Source organism: Fusarium mangiferae (assembly GCF_900044065.1).
Source record: "Fusarium mangiferae strain MRC7560 genome assembly, contig: FMAN_scaffold014, whole genome shotgun sequence".
Taxonomy (NCBI): domain Eukaryota; kingdom Fungi; phylum Ascomycota; class Sordariomycetes; order Hypocreales; family Nectriaceae; genus Fusarium; species Fusarium mangiferae.
In genome coordinates this window covers 1,145,957-1,165,722 of record NW_024573934.1, presented here as the reverse complement: position 1 = coordinate 1,165,722, position 19,766 = coordinate 1,145,957, and the positions used below count along the sequence as shown (strand labels likewise).

The 19,766-nt window shown below is 50.3% G+C and overlaps 7 protein-coding genes across 7 annotated transcripts; 4 read left to right on the top strand and 3 right to left on the bottom strand.

The window, feature by feature from the left end:
• Positions 1–74: 74 nt before the first annotated feature.
• FMAN_14792 (uncharacterized protein) lies at positions 75–2,041 on the bottom strand (the record flags this gene model as incomplete). Its single annotated transcript, XM_041822908.1, has 4 exons — positions 75–1,338; positions 1,394–1,518; positions 1,582–1,809; positions 1,883–2,041. The coding sequence occupies 4 exons, from the start codon at positions 2,039–2,041 to the stop codon at positions 75–77; spliced, it is 1,776 nt and encodes a 591-aa protein (XP_041688542.1).
• Positions 2,042–3,061: 1,020 nt separating this feature from the next.
• FMAN_14793 (uncharacterized protein) lies at positions 3,062–4,339 on the top strand (the record flags this gene model as incomplete). The annotated part of the gene is made up of 2 exons (XM_041822907.1): positions 3,062–3,258; positions 3,370–4,339. 2 exons carry the CDS (start codon positions 3,062–3,064, stop codon positions 4,337–4,339), a joined length of 1,167 nt encoding a protein of 388 aa, XP_041688541.1.
• A 1,476-nt stretch (positions 4,340–5,815) lies between these two features.
• Positions 5,816–6,958, top strand: FMAN_14794 (uncharacterized protein; the record flags this gene model as incomplete). The annotated part of the gene is made up of 1 exon (XM_041822906.1): positions 5,816–6,958. One exon carries the CDS (start codon positions 5,816–5,818, stop codon positions 6,956–6,958), a length of 1,143 nt encoding a protein of 380 aa, XP_041688540.1.
• Positions 6,959–8,071: 1,113 nt separating this feature from the next.
• Positions 8,072–13,860, top strand: FMAN_14795 (uncharacterized protein; the record flags this gene model as incomplete). The annotated part of the gene is made up of 3 exons (XM_041822905.1): positions 8,072–9,295; positions 9,351–10,917; positions 10,970–13,860. The coding sequence occupies 3 exons, from the start codon at positions 8,072–8,074 to the stop codon at positions 13,858–13,860; spliced, it is 5,682 nt and encodes a 1,893-aa protein (XP_041688539.1).
• Positions 13,861–14,203: 343 nt separating this feature from the next.
• On the bottom strand, positions 14,204–15,124 carry FMAN_14796 (uncharacterized protein; the record flags this gene model as incomplete). The annotated part of the gene is made up of 2 exons (XM_041822904.1): positions 14,204–14,555; positions 14,616–15,124. 2 exons carry the CDS (start codon positions 15,122–15,124, stop codon positions 14,204–14,206), a joined length of 861 nt encoding a protein of 286 aa, XP_041688538.1.
• Positions 15,125–16,218: 1,094 nt separating this feature from the next.
• FMAN_14797 (putative CDC28-cyclin-dependent protein kinase) lies at positions 16,219–17,316 on the top strand (the record flags this gene model as incomplete). The annotated part of the gene is made up of 4 exons (XM_041822903.1): positions 16,219–16,255; positions 16,305–16,980; positions 17,031–17,249; positions 17,304–17,316. The coding sequence occupies 4 exons, from the start codon at positions 16,219–16,221 to the stop codon at positions 17,314–17,316; spliced, it is 945 nt and encodes a 314-aa protein (XP_041688537.1).
• Positions 17,317–17,688: 372 nt separating this feature from the next.
• On the bottom strand, positions 17,689–18,959 carry FMAN_14798 (uncharacterized protein; the record flags this gene model as incomplete). Its single annotated transcript, XM_041822902.1, has 3 exons — positions 17,689–18,475; positions 18,523–18,615; positions 18,664–18,959. 3 exons carry the CDS (start codon positions 18,957–18,959, stop codon positions 17,689–17,691), a joined length of 1,176 nt encoding a protein of 391 aa, XP_041688536.1.
• Between the last annotated feature and the right edge of the window lie 807 nt (positions 18,960–19,766).

The window sequence follows — 19,766 nt, the reverse complement described above, 5'->3', positions numbered from 1 at the left end:
AGAACAATTTTCAAATATGTAGACATGTATTGCTGGATGATATACCAATCTGAACTACCTATATGCTAATGCGTTTAATCAATGATCTTGGGCTCCATTTCGATATCCTTCTTCTTTCCAAGGACTTCCTTCTCTTGTTGGACAGCCACGTGGTTGTTAAGCAAGTGACTTGGATCACGGATGAAGCAGGCCGCAATGATAGCCAATACACCCAATGGGATTGTCGAGTAAAACACGGTTCTGAATGCCTTGGCGTATGTGTTTTTGAATGCCGCAGCTGTGGCTTGGAGAACTGGCTCTGTTACGTTGGGGACCTTGGCCATGGCAAAAGGTACGCCAACCGCATTCTGGATGACAGCTGGGATTAAGGTAGGCAAGTCTTTGGGGGAGTATCCCGCACCGATGGCAGCCCCAGCAATGTTGTTGCCGAGGTCGCGGTTGACGATGGAGGTCAAAATCGTGCTGAACATGGCGTTACCGAGCGATCCACCAGCGCTACGGAATGTGCCCATGAGACCGGCCGAGACTCCGAGCTCCTCTTGAGGAACCAAGAGACCGGAAGAGACATAGGACAACACTGTAACCCAGGTGAAGCAGGACTGGCCGAACATGGGTAGGAGAGTCCAACCAGTCTTGTTATTGGGGATCACGGCGGCGTATGATGCGGTGAAAGCAGTCTGCATCAGAAGGGCGAAAACAAACTGATACCGGATGTGCTTGAGCTTGTGAACAAGACTAGGCATGATCCAACCTCCAATAATGCCGGACATACTCGCGGGAACCGAGATGACACCGATTTCGATAATATCGTTAGTGAACATGAACAGAGTGCCCTGGTTGCCGAGCGTGACAACTCCCTGCCAGATCATGCCAGACACGAAGAGTACCACAAGATACACAGTGAATTCTCGGTACATGCGAAAGATCTTGATGGGGAAAAGTGGCTTCTTCGGAACGGTGAAGTCGTAGACGAAGGCTGCAATGAAGATGCAGGCACCGATCGAGATGGTTGTAGCAACGAGTGTCATGGACCTATGGGTAGCACCGAGGAAGGTGACGCCGATCAGGAATACGGTAAGGCCAGTAGCAAAGAGGAGAAGTCCAATATAGTCGAGCTCCTTGACTTGCTGCCAGCGGGTCCTCTCAAAGTCATGTTGGGGTCGAGATGGGGGGAAGTAGCAGATGAAGGTTCCGATCAGACAGATAGCAGCGTAGATTATGGTGATATAATAGCACCATCTCCAGCTCGCCTTGAGATATAGATGGGTAGCGATGAGTCCGGCCAACGAACCCCAAGGAATAGTGATGCAGAACTCGGTCCACGCCAAGCCAATACCTCTAGAAACAGGTTAGTGAAGTGACCTCGGACCCAAATTTGAATGAAGACACGTACCTATACTTGTTGGGCAGAAGCTCGCTAATTCCAGGATATGAGACCATAATGGTGCCAGCACCAAAGCCTACCAAAGTAGTTCCAGCAACGATGTGCAGAGTGGTCTGGGAAACAGCACAAATGATCTAGCAAGCAATTCTGTTAGACAAGAGGAATACTACATTTTCGAAACATGTCTGGTAACTTACACCACCAACCAGGACGATAGTCTGACCGCTCAATAGTACATATCGGCGACCAAACACGTCGCTCAAACCACCAGCAATAGAGAAGGCAACGGCAGAGCCAATGGACCAACTACCAGGAATCCAAGCGATGTGCTCAGTGTCTCCCAAAGCCATACCGATCTGCTGAAGAATCTGAGTAGGCATGATGAATCCGGTCGCGATGGCGGGGACGTAAGTCAGGCCCATGAACTGCGAGGAAGAGCCAATTTGTTAGTACAACCCAGATCGGCATTTTAGAGACATTTTGAGAATATAAACTCACGAAAACAGCCAACATTGTGGAAATGGCGACTTTGGGCGTCGGCTCGAGGTCGGGGTTTTCGACATATTCAATTGAAGGGGGTCGCTGGTCATCTGCGGGCAGGGCTGACTTCTTCACGTCGCCTGTAGGCGCTACAGAAACCTCTGGGTCGGACGCCATGTTGACAGACTCCAATGGCTTTGAAGGATATCGATAATGGATTGTGGCAGAAAGAAAAAGCAGTTGAAACTGAGATATACCACCTTGAGATGTGGAGTTGTACGAGTTTGGAAAAATAGTTGACCTGGGAACGGGGTCCAGGCTTATATAGATTGACCAACTGGAAGGTTACGCTGATGGTAATTAAACTTTGACTAGTCTGTGTGATAAAGCAATTGCCCCAGGAAATTGAAATAATGCGGGGAGGCTTGACACTACTGTAACGCCCTGTGAGCAAGGAGATGGTATGCTATGGTCAGCATGGGGTAATCGCTGGCCTCTTCTACCCCGCAAGATTGCACAAGGTAAACCTCGGTCAATAAATAAATAGCATATTGGTCGAGATTGAGCAGTTCGGGGGTGAGTCAATGAGGTTGAGTCGAAACATCTGCCGTGATTGCCGCGTATGGAATCAAGAACCATGCTCAGATTGGCGGCGGCTGTCCATCACAATGAGGGGAGAGCGATAGCTCCACGTGGGGGACTTCGATAAGACGGGGGAAACGAGGCTCTAGGCCCAAGCTAGTGCAACCGAGAATCGAATGGGGCCCCAGACGGAATCTGCGGAGGAGCTCAGCCCCTTGTCTCAAGATCTTGGGGAAGCAAAGTCAAAGGGCACTTTGACCATAGATGGGATAGCATCACACAAAAGGTCGGTCTTTGCACCCCGAATAGTCAAGATATTCGGTCAGGCGCACACCGAGACACATGTCCGAAACGATGACAGTTTCGGGCCAGACAAAGCTTAATATCTTGTCTCCATTCCGGTTGTCCATCACGGCAAATACTTGGCAACAGCCGGGACTCGAGGCCATATCTAGATTGCAATTCTTTATCAGGACCCTCCATGTGGACTCCTCAAACAACCAATCGAAGCTCTACAATGACCAACCTACTCAAGACTGCGTGACAGGTTAAAGAACCCCGTCTGTCCCGCCTTACATCACGTAGGATTTTTTAGATACCGCCACCACAAATAAAATGGCCGATTTTCGCACTAACGCCCAGTTGGTAAAGGGGAGCCCGCCCTGGACGCGCCGCATCGCATACAATGTCCAAATCCGGGCAATACAAGCGACTCTGACAACCATCGACTGGTTGGGCTCATTCAGCAGAACTTCAGCCAACGCGCCCAATATTGTCAAGACATACAATGTGAGAGATCATTTGCCTGTGCGGTAAGTTATCTGCACAATATCTCGACATCTCGGCTTTGATTCCTCATTTCCGAGAAGTGTCTGCATTTCGGAGTTTCTCTCTTCAAGTTCCAGAGCTGATCAGCGTTGTAGCATTTTTCTTCCTTCTTCCTATGAAACCGGTTCATCCAAACCCCTTCCAACATTATTTACTATTCATGGTGGTGGATTTTGCATAGGCTCCTCTCAGGATGATGACGCCTGGAATCGTTTCTTTTCCGACACTCACTCCGTGCTTGTTATTGCATTGAACTATAGCAAAGCCCCGGCAGCTTCCTTCCCCACTGGCTTAGACGATCTTGTCTCGCTGTACTATGCCGCTTTGGATGATGAGTCTCTCCCTATTGACAAAGCAAAGGGCGGCCGTGTCGCTGTCTGTGGGTTCAGTGCAGGCGGCAATCTGAGCCTGGGCTTGTCTCAGCGCCTGTTCCAATCTGACCACTGCACTTGTCGTCCTCGTGCAGCCATCTCTGTCTACGGCGCACTTGATCTCAGCCGCTCTCCAGAGGCAAAAATTAGTACGCGTCAGTATAAAACGGATGCTAGTCTCGGCTCCCCGCGCACGTCCGCACGCGATCTCCTCCTCAACATGGCCCCGCTGTTCGATTGGAGTTATCTGCCCGATGGACAGGACCTGAGAGACCCTCTCGTGAGTCCTGGCCCGTGCGCTGATTCAGATGATCTCCCTCCCCATGTTTTCATCATCGCATCGGAATTGGACATGTTAGCAAAGGAGAGTTTGGAGTGTGCAACCCGCCTGGCCCGGGCAAGAGGAGGCTCCGGAATATCGGACACTGATTCCGAGATAGGTCGCTGCGGGCGTTCAGAGCCTGGAAAACCTGGGCAGCTGGAGTTGGAAGATAAGCGATTCGCATGGCAGGAAACCTTTCCTGGCGGCAGCGTCAGATGGCTCCTGGTGCCAGATGTCCTACATGGTTTCGATAGTCTTCCCATGCGTGAGAGGGTTGGAGACAAAGAGACGATAAAGGATGCAGAGCTCAAGACAGAAGCATATTGCAATCTGCTAGGTGACTGGCTTCTTCACACTGTCTTCGATGCTTGAAGATAAGATCACAGACGGACTCGCTTCGGTTCTCAGATTAGCCATCGCCAGTTATTTCATTAAACATAGATATTAAATACGCCATAGACCAATGTTCCTTCAGCATCTTGTGTATAATTAGTCCGGCTTGACCCTGAGGAATTGCCTACTTCAGAAATTACTAACAAGAGTGACTCACTAGGACACACTGTATGTAAAAGATGAAATGGCACAAACTTATCAATATCGATCTACTTAGAATAACCAGTGCCAAGAGAATCTAGACTCTATCTTCTCTCGGCCGGATTAAGCTCTCAGCCACAGGTCTCAGCGGCAAATAGAGAATCTAGACTCTTTGGAGCGTATGTCTGGATTGTGTCTGACCCAAGATGATGAACGAACCAGTAGATAGAGTTTGTACAGGGATAGGCATGCTTTGAATGCCACCCTACAAGCCCTTACCTTGCGAAATATATCGGAGAGGACCCGAGTGGCATTCCGGGTAGATCCCGAGACACTCGGGCGTCAGTCGCTTAGAGGAAGTGCAGCAAAACCGGGTCAGTTCATTTCGGAGGTGGTCTTGGCCTCCATCCCCAGATTCTCAACTCATTGATGTGCTCGCCTGAATCCCTCCAACATGACACTGAAAAAACAATATATCTGGGTCTCTTTTCGTAAGGGGCAAAGTCATTAGACATGACGTGTCGTACTTGCCAGTGCCTTACTAGGAGCGGCTTCCCGGCCCATAGGGTCTCCATGACTGCATACGTCACCAAAGCAAATGGTTCACGGCTTGCAAGCTTTTCTGGGCGTTGTGGCATGCCACATTGACATCTGGTCGCTGCTATTCATGGTCGGCTCGGTTCTCTTGTGAGATGAGAAGAACACATAAATCACAAAAGACCCAAATGTGGTGAGTTATCCAGGTGCTCACATGCAGCGTACAGTATGAGAAGATTCTCAACGACAGCATCCTTGGATGATGGTCGTGGTGAAAAACGCCATTGAATGCTGCTGGGTGGCTGAGGGCAACACACCGTATTGAAACAATTCATATCGAGCCAGGCTCAATAATTTAGAGCCGTGGCCTTTGTAATTACTGATATATCGAAGTTAGCCAAAACTACATACTATGAGATGCAACCAGACTCTTCGTGATGGTTTTACGCCTTGTCTGCAACAAAGCATCCATTCAGCTCAGGCCAAAAAGGCCAATCCTCGAACGATTAATCCGACAGAAATATTGAATAAGTAAGAGTGTTGAGGGTTTTACAATAAATCCTCACATTTCGACGGCATTTCGGTATTATAGCCGGCGGTCGGTATGTGCGACTCCAAATGCCGCCTCGATTGGTCTAGCGGCTGATGTTGGATGCTCATCACTTACTCCAACTTGATCAGATGACGCAGCCGTGTTGCATACCAAGCCTCAGCTTCCCCTCAATCAATGAAAACTTACCAGTTTCAAATCATAACAAAGCAATCCCATGAACGAAAATGAAGCCGTCGCCGTTTACTTTTGACCCTCGCGCTGATACTCTACTCATTCTGCAAAACCCCAACGCGCATCTACAAGAGGAAAATGAGATCCAAGTGGACTCGGAGCCGGAGTATGAACGGCTTGGATCCGATGAGGCGGGGTTGATGGAAACAACAAAGGCCCGACGCGATTCACCGATGACTTTGGATAACGACCAGGGTTATCCGAGAGGTTTGTTAGAAGAGAGCGGGTCAACGCAGGTCGAATTCCGGGTTTCATCGAGACATCTGAGTCTTGTCTCACCAGTTTTCCGGGCGATGCTGGAAAGCCGATTCAAAGAGTCTCGGCCAAATGATCAAGGGCTCTATGAGCTCCAAGCTAGCGAATGGGATGCCGAGGCACTCGTCATCTTGCTCGACATCATCCACGGTCACCATCGCGAGGTCCCGAAACGGATATCAGTTGAGACGCTCTCGCACATAGCAATTATTGTCGATTACTACGGCTGTCACGAGATCATGGAGCTGGTTTTCGCCGCTTGGGTGAGCTATCTCGGACCGCCCGAAGAGTTTGTCAAGCAGGATCCGATGCGATGGTTGTTTATTTCTTGGGTCTTCAGGCAAGAATCATTGTTTACGACCGCGACCAAGATGCTGCTCTTATACGACAATGGCAAATACGTGGTTGACCTGCCAATTCCCCAGCCAATATTAGGTAATGACGCGCTCTACCACTTTTTTGACGTAAATACTGACCAGCTTATAGATAAAATTGATGACAATCGCCAGTTCGTTCTCAATACTCTCTTCGGCCATCTCTACAATCTCCAACAAGATCTCCTCGAAGGCAAAGCCGGCTGCTCAGAAACATGCGCCAGTATGCTTCTCGGGTCACTGATGAAGCAGATGCGAACAAGAGGGCTTACACCTGTTCGACCATCGATGCCATTTGACGGATGGAGAGTTGAAGATGCGCGTAGCATGATTCTTGGCTTTGCGGCGCGACCATGGCGCGTGCCTGGAAGGTCCACGGATCATCCTTGTACATTGAACAAGTTCTTGTTTTCACGCGTCAGCTTGACGCTCGCACATGCTAAAGGGCTTGAGTTAAGGGACTTTGAGGGGAGCCCTTGTGCGTTGTTTCAATCTATGAGTGCATAGTAGCTTAAGTGCATACACCTCAAGCATGCTTAATATGATTGTTCATCAATCAATGCTTAAACATATGGATGGCGTGTATCTCATAACCTACTTGAAGCTGGGCATTTCTAATACCCGCCTTAGTAACATGTCCATAATTAATGCTGGGCACAATATCGATCGAAGCGATCGTGATTTTCCGTTCTTGTAAGAAGAAAAATATTGATACATTGAATTTACTATATGGCTACAAGTTGTTTATAATATAAATAGATAGATTAATAGATATATATCTAAGAATCTTAGGCTATCTATATACTTAACACTTTCTTTATATACAGCTAATCTTTATTTCATATAGTAGCTTTTGTGTTGACTATAGGGTATTTCAGATCCCGGCATATTTGAGAAAACGAGAAGCGGGGCTGTTGGGATCTTAATGCAGCTTACCCTACTAACCGAGTTTTGCCCCTAGCTCAGGGGCTAAGCTATTCCCAACCTGCTTAGTCTGATCGGGTCAAGAGATGGTGAACCAAGTGAACCAAGCTTGCTAAGGTCACCGGGATCTTCCGCAGTGAAATTGGGATGAGGCTGCAGGCCCGTCTCGTGTGTTGATACCCCGCAAGGCGTGGAAACTCTTCAGCACTAGCTTTTCTCTCGATGTTCAAGTGCTTTTCGTGTTTTCCTGACGATTTGAAGCGTTTTTGCTCGATGATGAGCGCTATCGAGAGACTATTGCCTAAGGCATCAATAAATTGGTTGCTTTTTACTTGCCGAGATTGGAGCTCCGTTTTTAAGAGCTATAACTTGTTCCAGCTGAGCTACCAGGCCCAATGAGACGTCGATATCTCGTCCCGTATAGGGACTAGGTCCCGACGCCACGGCCCCCTTACCTGCAATTTTCTGGCCTGAGCTGCAATCGTCAGCACAGCCGATACAAATCGCAACTCTCCACTGCGTCACCAAAATCAACAATCAATCAACAACAACAATCTCACTCTCTTTGCGCCCACCCAACGACACATTGTGAGCCTCATCAAGTGATAGGCGCGCAAGCAGCAACCACCACCATAGGACTCAGCCCACTCTTAGCATGCTGATGCGATAGCGCGACCGACAGAGGAGTCAGCCAAAATGGCAGGCCAGGAGCCTCTGAGACAGTTTCGGGATGTCAAAGATGCCGTCTATCGCTACGACTCGGTTTTCGCGTCAATTAAGTCGCCAACCGAGATTTATGAGGAGAAGCTGAGATCGATTCAAGACCGCATCGCACAAATATGGTCGGAATTGCCATCGGCGCCGCCGGACCAAACATCCAGGCTTCAGGAAAACCTGATTGAGCTGGGCGGCCAGAAGAAGGAACTGGAAATCGACCAAAAGACCAACATTGAGCACTATGAAAGAGTTCACGCGCAGAAGATTCGGCAAACCATGGACTCGTTCCGCGACCATCTCTTTCAACTCATGGGAACATCCAGCGGACAGTCTCAATTTCAGATGACGCCTGACACTACGAGGCTTGGGACTGATGGAGTTGAGAGCGCGCCCGTGGAGCCCGAGTTTCCTGAACCGGCACCCATTGTCCCTGTTTCTGCAGATGATGAGATGGACGATGGACCTATGTTTGACGATCACCTGATGGATGACACCATGGAAGACGATGCCGATGATGCCGAACCTGCGGAAGACATCTTCCCCCAGGAGGACAGCGTGATGCAGGAACCTGTTGAAACTGAACCTCACAACGAAGAACCCACAGAAGAGCCCACAGAAAACCCCATAGAAGACGAATCTTTCGGGACGGAACTTGACAACGAGGAACCTGCGGAGGAAGAAACCGCCGAGGGGGAAACCTTTGAACCACCAGCAGACGAAGAGCTCGTAGGGAGGGTGTCCGCCGAGGAGGAAGCTGGCGCGGACAGTCCTGAAGAGCTTAATGACAACCAAGCTGCAGAAGCAGAACCAGCCGAGATAGATCCCGTTGACGATAAGCCTATCGCAAGCAGAACTCGAAAGCCTGGCAATCGAATAAAAACATCGAGCCGAGATATTGCTGCTCGCGAAGATATTTGTGCTCGTCACGCCAGATATACCTTCAGTCCATCACCAACTCCGGCTGCTGAAACCATCACGGTACAAGCGGACGAGTCTGATGAGGAGGAGGACGATGAAGAGGACGATGAAGAGGACGACGGAGAGAACGACGAAGACAACGACGAAGACAACGACGAAGAGGAGGATGAAGATGAGGACGAAGACGAGGACGAATCGGAAGAAGAAGAGGATGAGGTATCTGAAGCCGAATTCTCTGAACCGGATGAAGCCCCTCCATCACCACGGCAAACCAGATCAGGAGGAGTAAGCTGATCCACCTCCAAATTTGTTTGATATGTTACTTACCAACTTTTTCTAGACCAAACGCAAGGGAACCTTCTCGAGTCCAATGACGAAAACCAAACGCCAAAAGACAGAACGAGCATCGTCTACTAATAAAGAGACACAAAAGAATGCACCAACAACAGAGTCAACACGACGCCAGACCCGACTACGCCAGCGACAGCACGACCCGACAGGCGCTGATGAATTCAAGGGTATCACTGACCCGAAATGCGGAAAGGTCTATTTGACGTACTGGGACAAGACCAAAGAATGGCTCGCTGTTCTTATTCTTCCTATGGGCAGTTTCGACAAGATCGGAATCCCTGGATCTATTGAAACATGCGGCTTAGCAGACTCTCTTCCGCCTTGTTACCAGTATGATAAAGTGTCCAGAGAGTACAAATGGGCCAAACCTTACGAGACTGGGAATACTCTCGTCAACGAACGCATGTTTCCGGTCATGTACTTTGACGGTCGAGACTTTCCTAAGAGGAGTGCCATCGACTGGATCGACGCAAAGGACTTGAGGAGATTTAACCCGAAGCTCAACAACGAGCTTCTTCCTCACATCAAAGAGGTCGACAGATACTTGAAGGCTGACCCGGCCAGAGCAGCTTTACAAGTGGATGATGAAGATGGCGAGAGAGTTCCGTACAAAGAGAGAACTGAGTCTCAAGCACCAAAACCAGAAGAAGCGAAGAAGAAAAAGCGCAAATCTAGTGAACACAAGATTTCGGGACCCAGCCAGGCCAAGACAAATTCAAAGAAGCAGGCCCCAGCAGCAGATGCACCAGCAGATACAGAGCTTCAGAAAGCAACCCCTACGCCGGAGCAAATGGCAGCACACAGGGCAGCAGCACTGAAGCCTCAAGTGCTGAGGATAATAGGCCACCACAATAGCTCGGAAAAATCAACACCTAGCAAGACCGCAGCTTCGAAGCCAGCAACGACGGCCCCTGCAAAGACAAATGAGAAAGATTCAAATGTTCGGCCGGCATCTAAACCACCCTCTCATCGTCTGGCAGGGTCGAAGTCATCGAGCTCAAAGCCAGGAGCGGTCAATCCTGAGAGACAAGCGGGGAAAGGATCTACTCCCCATGCAACATCAACACATAGGTCATCGAGTTCGAGGACACCGGCTGCTTCAGATCCCAAACCCACGACTGCGAGACCTGCAGAACAAGAATCAAACCAGCCTGCCCCAAAGCCATCTGCAGCAAAGCAAGCAACAGGGAGACCAGCCAGGAACAAGGCAAGCCATTCTACCCCAGAGCCGCCAGCAGCAAGGACAGTGTCGAAACCAGCTGAGAAAGAATCAAATCAATCTGCACCGAGTCCTTCAGCACCTAGGCATGCCGAGAATCACCAAACCTCCCAGACCCAGACAAGGCCCAAGCCAACAGGTCCGAGACCAACTGTAACAAGGGCAGCATCAGGGACACTTGCCGAGAGAGAGCCTAGCCAGCCTGTCTCAAAGGTGCCGGCATCAAAGCCAACAGCGTCGAGGCCAGCTGAGAAGGAATCAAATCCACCTCCGTCAAAGCCAACTGAGCATCGCCTAAACAAGCCTGCTCAGACCAAGCCTCAGGCAACTGTAACTGGTATGACTACTCGCCGCATGCAAACTCGGAACTTACAGCTAATGAGCACCAGCGGAACCTGAAGTCCCTTCTCCAGTCCCCGAAGAGATTCAAACGGAGTTTATGGAAGCGGAGTTTGTGCCTCAGGATGATGAGCCTGCTCCTGCTCCAGCCCAAGAAGAGGACTCTCAAGCCGCCCCTGCCCAACAAGAAGCTCCCCAGTCCCTTGCTGACGCTCCGCCTCCCCCTCCGCCGCCGCCTCCAGCTCCAGCTCCGGCTCCGGCTCCGGCTCCGACTCCGGCTCCAAGAGCTCCATCAGCACCGCCAAGGCACCAGTCTGTTCCGCAGCCCAGTAATGTCTCTCATCCTTTGCCAGCGCCTTCGCCAGTACCAAGGCCTGCAAGTACCAGGAATCCGCCACGGCCACTGCCTGGTGAGGATGTCAAGAAGGAGGAAAAGCCTATAGTCGTCATTGACATTTCAGATGATGACTCAGACGGTGCTGCTGAAGACTATGCCGCTGCTGCACGCGCGTTATCGCTACGGGCTTCCCGAGCCCAAGTTCTTCAACAGCTGACTGCCGTTCTGGAAGCAGACTTAACCACCAGCCAGTCACGAACGACAGCAGCCCGACGTACTGACGCAGAGCGACTATCGGCGGTTGACATCGCGCTGGCGGCACTGAGGCGGGATGAACCATCGAACTCTTCGGCCGGACAGTCGTGGGACCGGGGATCTTATGATTCGACGCATAGGCCTGTGCAAGGGGATGTAGAGAGAACACGTGCACCACCATACAGCTCAGCTGCGTCAAACACGTCTCTGCCAGATCAGCATCAAGCGCAAATGGTCAACATGAACCGGAGCATGGGTAGGCAGCCTGGGTCAGGATCACTTCCAACCCCGCCGGCCCAGTCGTTGCCAGGGCCCATGGATATCGATAGCTATTCATCACGCCCCCCATACAGCGCAGGGCCGAGTCCAATAGGCCCACCATATCGCCAGCCACCCCCTGAGCAGCATTCACATCTACAACAGCCCCAGCCACGACAAGCACAGGATTCTCAACAACAGCTGCTGGCCGACTACATGAGTGCTACATCCAGCCACCCAGAAAACTCATCTCGGCGCCCAAGCCATGATCAGATACCACGGATGCCTGAGCCTCCTCCCACAACTCAATACTGGCATACCCAAGGGCGATTGCAGCAGTCACACGATCCCCAACAGTCACACGAGAGTCAATATCAGCCAAGTCAGCCATCGCATGCTTCCCCTGTGTCTACTGCACCTTCCATTCAGTATTCGCGACCTGCTGCCCAACAGTATCAGACTCAACAGGCGCCTCCAACGCAATATCAGAATACGCAGTATCAGGCGCAACAATCGCCAGCGCAGCCTTATAACCAGTTGCCGCAAGCTTATCAGCAGCAACCTTTGATGCAAAATCAACAGCCACAACCCGCTCAGCAACATCATGCTGCTCCTCAGCCATCCTCAACCCAGCAGTATGATACGCAGGCGCAAACTCAGCCAGTTGAGAGATCTTCTCAGCGCACCCCTTCTCTTGAACACCTGATGCACAGACATCTGCATGAATCTCCGCGCAACAGTCGCAACCAGGTCCTGCCGCCACCTCCACAGGCTTCTCCCCCCATTCCTTCTACCCAAAGTCACAACCAGACGTCGCATACATCGCGTGTATCCTATTCCAGCCCGTATGCTAGTACTTCAACACAGCCTCCACTACAGGCGGGCCAGTTGCCAAGTGTACCAACAGTGCCCTCACAGCAAACTGTGCATCAAACGGCGCCTCTCCGAACTAGCCACGAGTGGTCAAACTCATGTCAGACCACCCAAGCACAGGCACAGCAGGCCGGGGCATCTGCTGAACGGCCTTCTTCGTCTCACTATCAATCCGTATCCCAAAGCCACTCTCGGTCAGCTTCTGGCCACAGACAAAACGAGCAGCGGCCTTCCTACCAACCATCAACTTATACCGCGTCTCAATGTCACCACCCATCGTACGGGAACCAACAATCATCAAGCCAAGCTTCGGATCTTCCTCCACCCCGGTCACTCATGGCCATTGATCAGCAACCCCAGCAAGATCCGAACCTTTTGCCGCCATTGGTATCGAGTAACAGGCCACCAGAGCAGCCATACCAGTCCTCTTATAACCCATATTCAACTATTCCTAGCATGAGGCAGCACCATGAACCACCGTCTGCCGGAGTACACCCACCCCAACATCCTCGGCCCGGGCAAGCAGGTGCTGGCTCGCCGCCGGGATTCTCGCAACCACAATCCCAACAACCAGCACCTGAAGCAGCCTACCACCCAGCGCCACTTCGCCAAGTTGGACCAGCTGCTGGACCTGGGCCCTCACCGATACAACGAGTGGCAAGTGCTCATGAGCAACGAACCTTGCCTCCCCGACCGGAGTCTTCAGCAACTCCGGCATCCCAGCCATCTGCGCCAACAACTTCTAATCAACAAGCTGAGGCTGAGTCTCGTTCGTCCCGTGATAAGCGAGACAAATGCGATAAGCTGAACTCAGAGCCGCCAGGGAGCACGCAGCAACCGGAACCTGCCACGGAAGCCAATAAATTTCACCCATGGGTCCAAGTTGATCTCAACCTGCCCCAAGAATCTCCCGACTGGGGTGACTCAATGCCATTTGAGCTTGTAGAGTTCATCTCTGAATGGGAGCGCCTTCGTTCTCTACGCCAAGGTCTTGCAGGTCTACGAAACCACAAGGGCGGCCTCGAATGTTTGTTCTGCAATGGCCCTGAACGGGTGCCTTATGTCTATGACCGCAAGAACTATTTTGAGAAGCACCTCTTGAATCACTGGCAGAGGGTGAAGAAGCTTCATCCCGAGGGGCCAGATCCTACCCCTCGCCCAGTACAGCGGCAACAGCAGTGCATTTTCAGGGACGGCACCGCGAACCTCAATGTTTGATCTGGAAATAATAAGCAGGGAGGAATTATGCGAGGTGTATGGGATTTAATGAGGCGTTAACTGTAAACGATGCATTTTGGTGTCAAATGGAAGGATGCACGAGAGCATAGTCACCGTCACTTTTGAGCCATGGTATTTGGATAGGCATAGACTGACTGATGTATTGTATACATCTAATCATTTACACATGGAATGTTATTTGCGCATGTCAAAGCCAAGTAAAGGCCATCAAACTTAGCGAAACCCTGATCATCACAACATGCCGAGCCCTGAGAAATATCTCGTGGATGTAAACTAAAGGAACACATGGGAGATGAGTTCGTTTAGTCCCTGGAAGTCTCAATCACGCGTTGCAACGACGAGTAAGACTGACATCGTCAACTGCCAAATCCGCATACTCGAATTCGCCATCGCACTGGATCTCGAAACGCAATTCCCCAGCATCATCAGAGTTCTGCGGCGTGAAGACCTCACCCACTCGCTGATACGTGGAGGGGCTAGATTGATCAAAGCTTCCGCTATCCCGCATCCTTTTTCCATTGACGAAGGCGTTAGCATAGCAGGAGAAGTCGAGGCCATTGACTTGAGCACTCTTCAGGCTGAGGTAGTACACCAACTCATATTCGTAGTCTCCCAAGGCGGGGAGAGCTTGGGAGAACGTGGTGACTCGGTTGTCTGACGTGGGGGTGTTGTAGCTGGTTCATGCGCTATCAGTATAGTTTACAGAGGAGTCGTGAAGGGTAAGGACAACTCACAGGCAGTAGGAGGGAGAGCGCGGACCCAACGAAGAGACTTGGACGCCACTGCTGAGATCCCAGGGCCAAGCATTGTTGTTATCATCGAAGCTGGGGTTGTAAAGGACCTGCTCTTCAAGACAAGGACCTGGCCCAACAGGGCCAGCAGTGGTGGTGGTGGTGGTAGACTGCTCAGGAGATTGTTCGGTGGTAGTAGCCAGGAAAGTGGTGATGGACCCGGCCGTCGCAGTGTCCGTCGTGCTACCTGTGATGGTAGTGTCGAGGGCATCCGTAGTAGCAGTAGCATCAGTGGTGGCGTCGGTGGCAGTGGTCTCGAAAGCACTAGTGGTCTCAGTCACGTCGGCAGTGATGGTAGACGAAGCAGTCTCGTGAGAAGTGGCAGCCGTAGTTGTCTCGACAAGAACTGTTGACGAGACGGCGATTGACGAAGCAGGCTTGCAAGGGCCAGCGCTAACACCGCTAAAAGCAGCAGCAGCAGCAGCCAAAATTGTGACCAATTGACGAGCCATGACAAAACTGTAGCGAATGGACAGTGCAAAGTGAGCACAAGAACGAAAGATTGACTAGGAATACAATTAGACAAGGCAATGGGGGATTGCGCCCCTCATGAGTTAAATTTACGGTTATTTTCCATTTCATCAAGGGGGAAATATGCCAAGCCTTGCGTCTGCGGCCCACAGGTGAAATTTTGGCGCACGCTACAGGCAATAGTTTTGTGGGTCATGATGAGAGCTGAGGTGCGTTACAGGGATTGAGTCACTGCTGTTGAAGCCAACACAGCACTAAACATGCACTGACGCCGACAACTCAGCGGGTTAGGCCGCCTCATTCGTAGGGCCAAGCAAGCCATTTCAGGGTCGTGTCATGATCTCAAAACCGCCTGATGTACTCCGTACCTCTCAGTTGCTCAGGTTTAGCTTTTTAAATCCAGGTCCGGTGAGCTTGGATCGCGCTGTATCTCATTCATTTTTCACAGCCAATTCACCTAATGGTCAGCTTGATTGCATGCGACGTTGGTCGCTGTCATTCATCTTAACTCATTTGTTTTGGTGGATGAGATTTTACTTGTCGCCACTTCAGGGATGAACAAAATCAGCAGTGAGGGTAAGGGCTTCAAGAATGTGCGCAAAGAGCAAATTGAACAGTCAGTGGTGACTGTGATGAGATCAAATAAAGATATAGTGAATGGAAACACCAGAACTACCCATCAAACGATCTATTCATGATACAGCGAGTGAGTGAGTGAGTGATTCATAGTGAGTGATTCATAGTGAGTTGGTGCGGAGACAAACAGAAAGACGAGACGCGTCAGTTGTCCCCGCAACAAAAAAAACAGAGCCAACGCGCGCGTCGGGAGGAAAATGATCCGTCGATGCATCGAATTTTCAATTGACGAGGGACACGAAACAAACAGAAGAAGCCAGACAAGGAGCAGCAACATCGCATGACCGAGATATACCGAGTAATTCCATAGACCAACGAGCAGTCACTTTATCGCATACGACATAAACCCACTGCGACAAACTCTATTCCCACTATCCACACACAGCCTCATCCCCTCATTGCCTCATCCTCATCTCAACAGACCCCACCAAAACCCAACATGGATAACTATCAGAGAATAGAAAAAGTCGGAGAAGGTCTGAGCACCCGTGACATGTCTGCTACATATTCACTGACTACTCTCAGGTACTTATGGTGTTGTCTACAAAGCCCGCGATCTCAGCAACAATGGCCGCATCGTCGCCCTCAAAAAGATCCGTCTCGAGACTGAAGACGAAGGCGTTCCCAGCACCGCCATCCGCGAGATTTCCGTCCTGAGAGAACTTAACCACCCAAACGTCGTCAGCCTCCTGAATATTGTTCACGCCGACGGCCACAAGCTCTACCTCGTCATGGAATTCCTCGACCTTGATCTTAAAAAGTACATGGACTCGCTCCCCGTCACAGACGGCGGCCGTGGAAAGCCTCTTCCCACAGGAACGGCCACTACCGTGCGAAACTTGGGAATGGATGAGAAGGTGGTGCAGAAGTTTATGTTGGATCTGGTCCAGGGCATCAAATATTGTCACTCGCGTCGCATATTGCATCGCGACTTGAAGCCGCAGAACTTGCTCATCGATAAGGACGGAAATCTCAAACTAGCTGATTTTGGCTTGGCGAGAGCATTTGGTGTTCCTTTGAGGAGTTATACTCATGAAGTTGTTACGCTGTGGTATCGCGCCCCCGAGGTCTTGCTTGGTGGAAGGCAGTATTCGACTGGTGTTGATATGTGGTCTGTCGGCACCATCTTTGCTGAGATGTGCTCCAAAAAGCCCCTTTTCCCTGGTGATTCAGAAATTGATGAGATCTTCAAGATATTCCGGTAATTCAACCCCGATCTAGATCCTTGCAGACGAGTACTGATCTTTGCAGGACCCTCGGAACACCAGATGAAGACGCCTGGCCTGGTGTCACCACTTACCCAGATTTTAAGCCATCTTTCCCCAAGTGGCAGCGGGATTTCTCTACTCCCCTTTGCCCGAACCTAGATGAGGCTGGTCTCGAGCTCCTTGACTACATGCTCATCTGCGATCCTGTAACTCGCATTTCTGCCAAGGCGGCTCTGAACCACCCTTATTTTGATGAGATTCTGTGAGTAGTGCTGCCAGGTTTAACAGGTGCATCACTGACAAGTAGTCACCGCAGGGGACGTAACTGATTCGCTCATGCACTGAGTCTTGAGATGAGAGGAGACGATGGATGGGATATTGTAGAATACGAAAAAGGAAACGCATGAAAACGGCATCATTGAGGGTATGAGCAAGAAATCAGGATGAACTTAATGAGGATTACATGAAGGAGGCAATTATCGATAGATGGCATAAGGATCGGAGGTCAAAATTGTAAACTGTATTTGTTTTGCTGTGCTGTTCTTCGCTTCATACCATCCTAACCCAGGCGTGATCGACTAACGGGTTTAGGTCTCACATTTATTTTCTCAACAGACAGAGCTCAGGCAGGATGACATGAAGAAGAGTCATACTGAATAGAAGTATACTGCGAATTATGTACAAAATTTCAAGGCAATTTCTCAGACCTTGGCCTTAGTAGTAGCACCAATAGCAGCTCCAGAAGCAGGAATCAAGAAATCGCTAGCCTTGACACGTCCATCAGTTCCACGAGCACCCTTCAGGGTGGATGCATCTATGCTCTTGAAAGAAGCATCATTCCAGGTATCCTTGCTATCCCACGAGTTTCCAGACACAGAAACCTTGCTGTTCAAGCTGACCTGATCACCCGTGTTGCTGGCAGCAACGTTCTTGGTGACCTTGGACGAAGAACTGCGAAGGTTGAACCCGTTGTCACCATTCTTCCAAGCGGTATTACGGTCAAAGGTCAGGGAGCCAGGGTTCCCGTTATCGATGAAGCCCTTCTTAGCGTTCTGGAAGGCTATGCAGTTCTTGACGATGTGGTTCGCAGGAGGGTTGTTGGTGATGCCGAGCTTGAAGCCGTTGCCGTCACCTTCAAAGGGCGTAAAACCCCAGCGGTTGAAACCGTTACCCCACGCGTACACTTCGTCGAGCGTGACAGGAGAGCCAAACATGTAAAGGTCCAGACCATCGTCGACGTTTTCCCAAAGACGGGCATTGCGGAGGACGTTGCCTTCACCCGAGCCCTCCTTGCAAGCGAAACCGTCGGCACTCTCACCGTTCTTACGAGGGTCGCGGTTACGGTAGGAGTCAAGGTTTATGACCTGGTTGTTGGAGGAAGCGCCTTCGAGCTGGAAGCCGGTCTCATAATTGTCATGGGTGGAAAGACCTTCGTAGTAGTTGTTGGAGGCATCTCTGGCATAAATGCCATAAGGGCCGTTGATGATCCTGTGCAGTGTGAGTTTAGTGACCTTTGAGGCTAGGGTTGAACTTACTCAAGATTATAGAATGACCACCACTCGGCATTCTGAATATGGAAGACACCACGCTCAGCATTGGGGAGTGACTCGCCAACAGCCTTTGGTGTACTAGATCACGTTAGTGTCAGCACATTCTCCCTTGGAGCTTTTACTAACCCTGGCATATTTTCTCCATCAATGATCACCTTCTCATTCTGATAAGGCTTCACCGTGATGGGACTTCCCTTTGAGCCACTGGTCTTGACCTGAATGTTCTTTGAAGGAGCATAAGTACCCTTCCTCAAGTAAATAAAGTCACCAGCCTTTGCAGCATCAATGGCAGATTGAATCGATCCATATGGTGCAGCAAGAGTACCAGAACCAGTACCGGTAGGAGATACAAAGATATCCTTAGCGTTGGCACCAGCCAGGAAGGCTAGGACAATTGCGGGGGTAAGCTTAATAACAACCATAATTGCGAGATCCAATGATCAAAATGCTGTGACAATTCTTCATTTTCGATGGATTTGTCTATTATTTTATGTATAAGAGATGCATTATACGTAATTTCCTAGAAGGGGCCTACGGATTGGTCCACTCCGAAGGGAACGACGAGGTTGAGGATGAGGGGTATTTCCACCAATGAGACGATATTACCCCTTTCAGAAGATCGCTGTTTCACTGGTGGACATCATCTCGGAGATGTTTCAAAGGAAGTATTTGGGGGCATCTTGGAAATTGGGGGATCTAGTGCTGTCCATTTGTTCCTTGATGAAGTTAGTAAACTGAAGATTCGGGCAGAAATACGCCGAAGTGATGTGGTCATATGTTTAGGATATTCCTCTGTCCAATCACTGGACTCTCTGTACTCGGAAGTTCGTAAAGCTACCTTGACCGACAGTTTATTGAGAGTATGAAGGCCATCCTAGGTGATGCTTCTCGGAGCAAGCGAGTAGGGGTTATCAACTTGTTATGGACAGCCTAACCCCTTAGTACTCTTGGGGGCATGCGAGTCGTTCACGTAATGCCTACTCGCTGCCTTCTTCACGCCCATACAACGCTTCCATGGCCCTTTATTGCTTGTCCCTGTATTCGTAAACCCGTCGCTCTATGGTCCTTTGAGACCCATAGTCGATGACCTTGCCCCTAATCTATAGTTCCTCATCCAAAGATCAGATCAGGAACGATCAAAGACTTGATGGTATGACAACAGATTAAGAGTCGCATCTATAGTCTTAGGATCCTCTTCTGTAGCAACAACGCTCCTCTTAGGGACATCC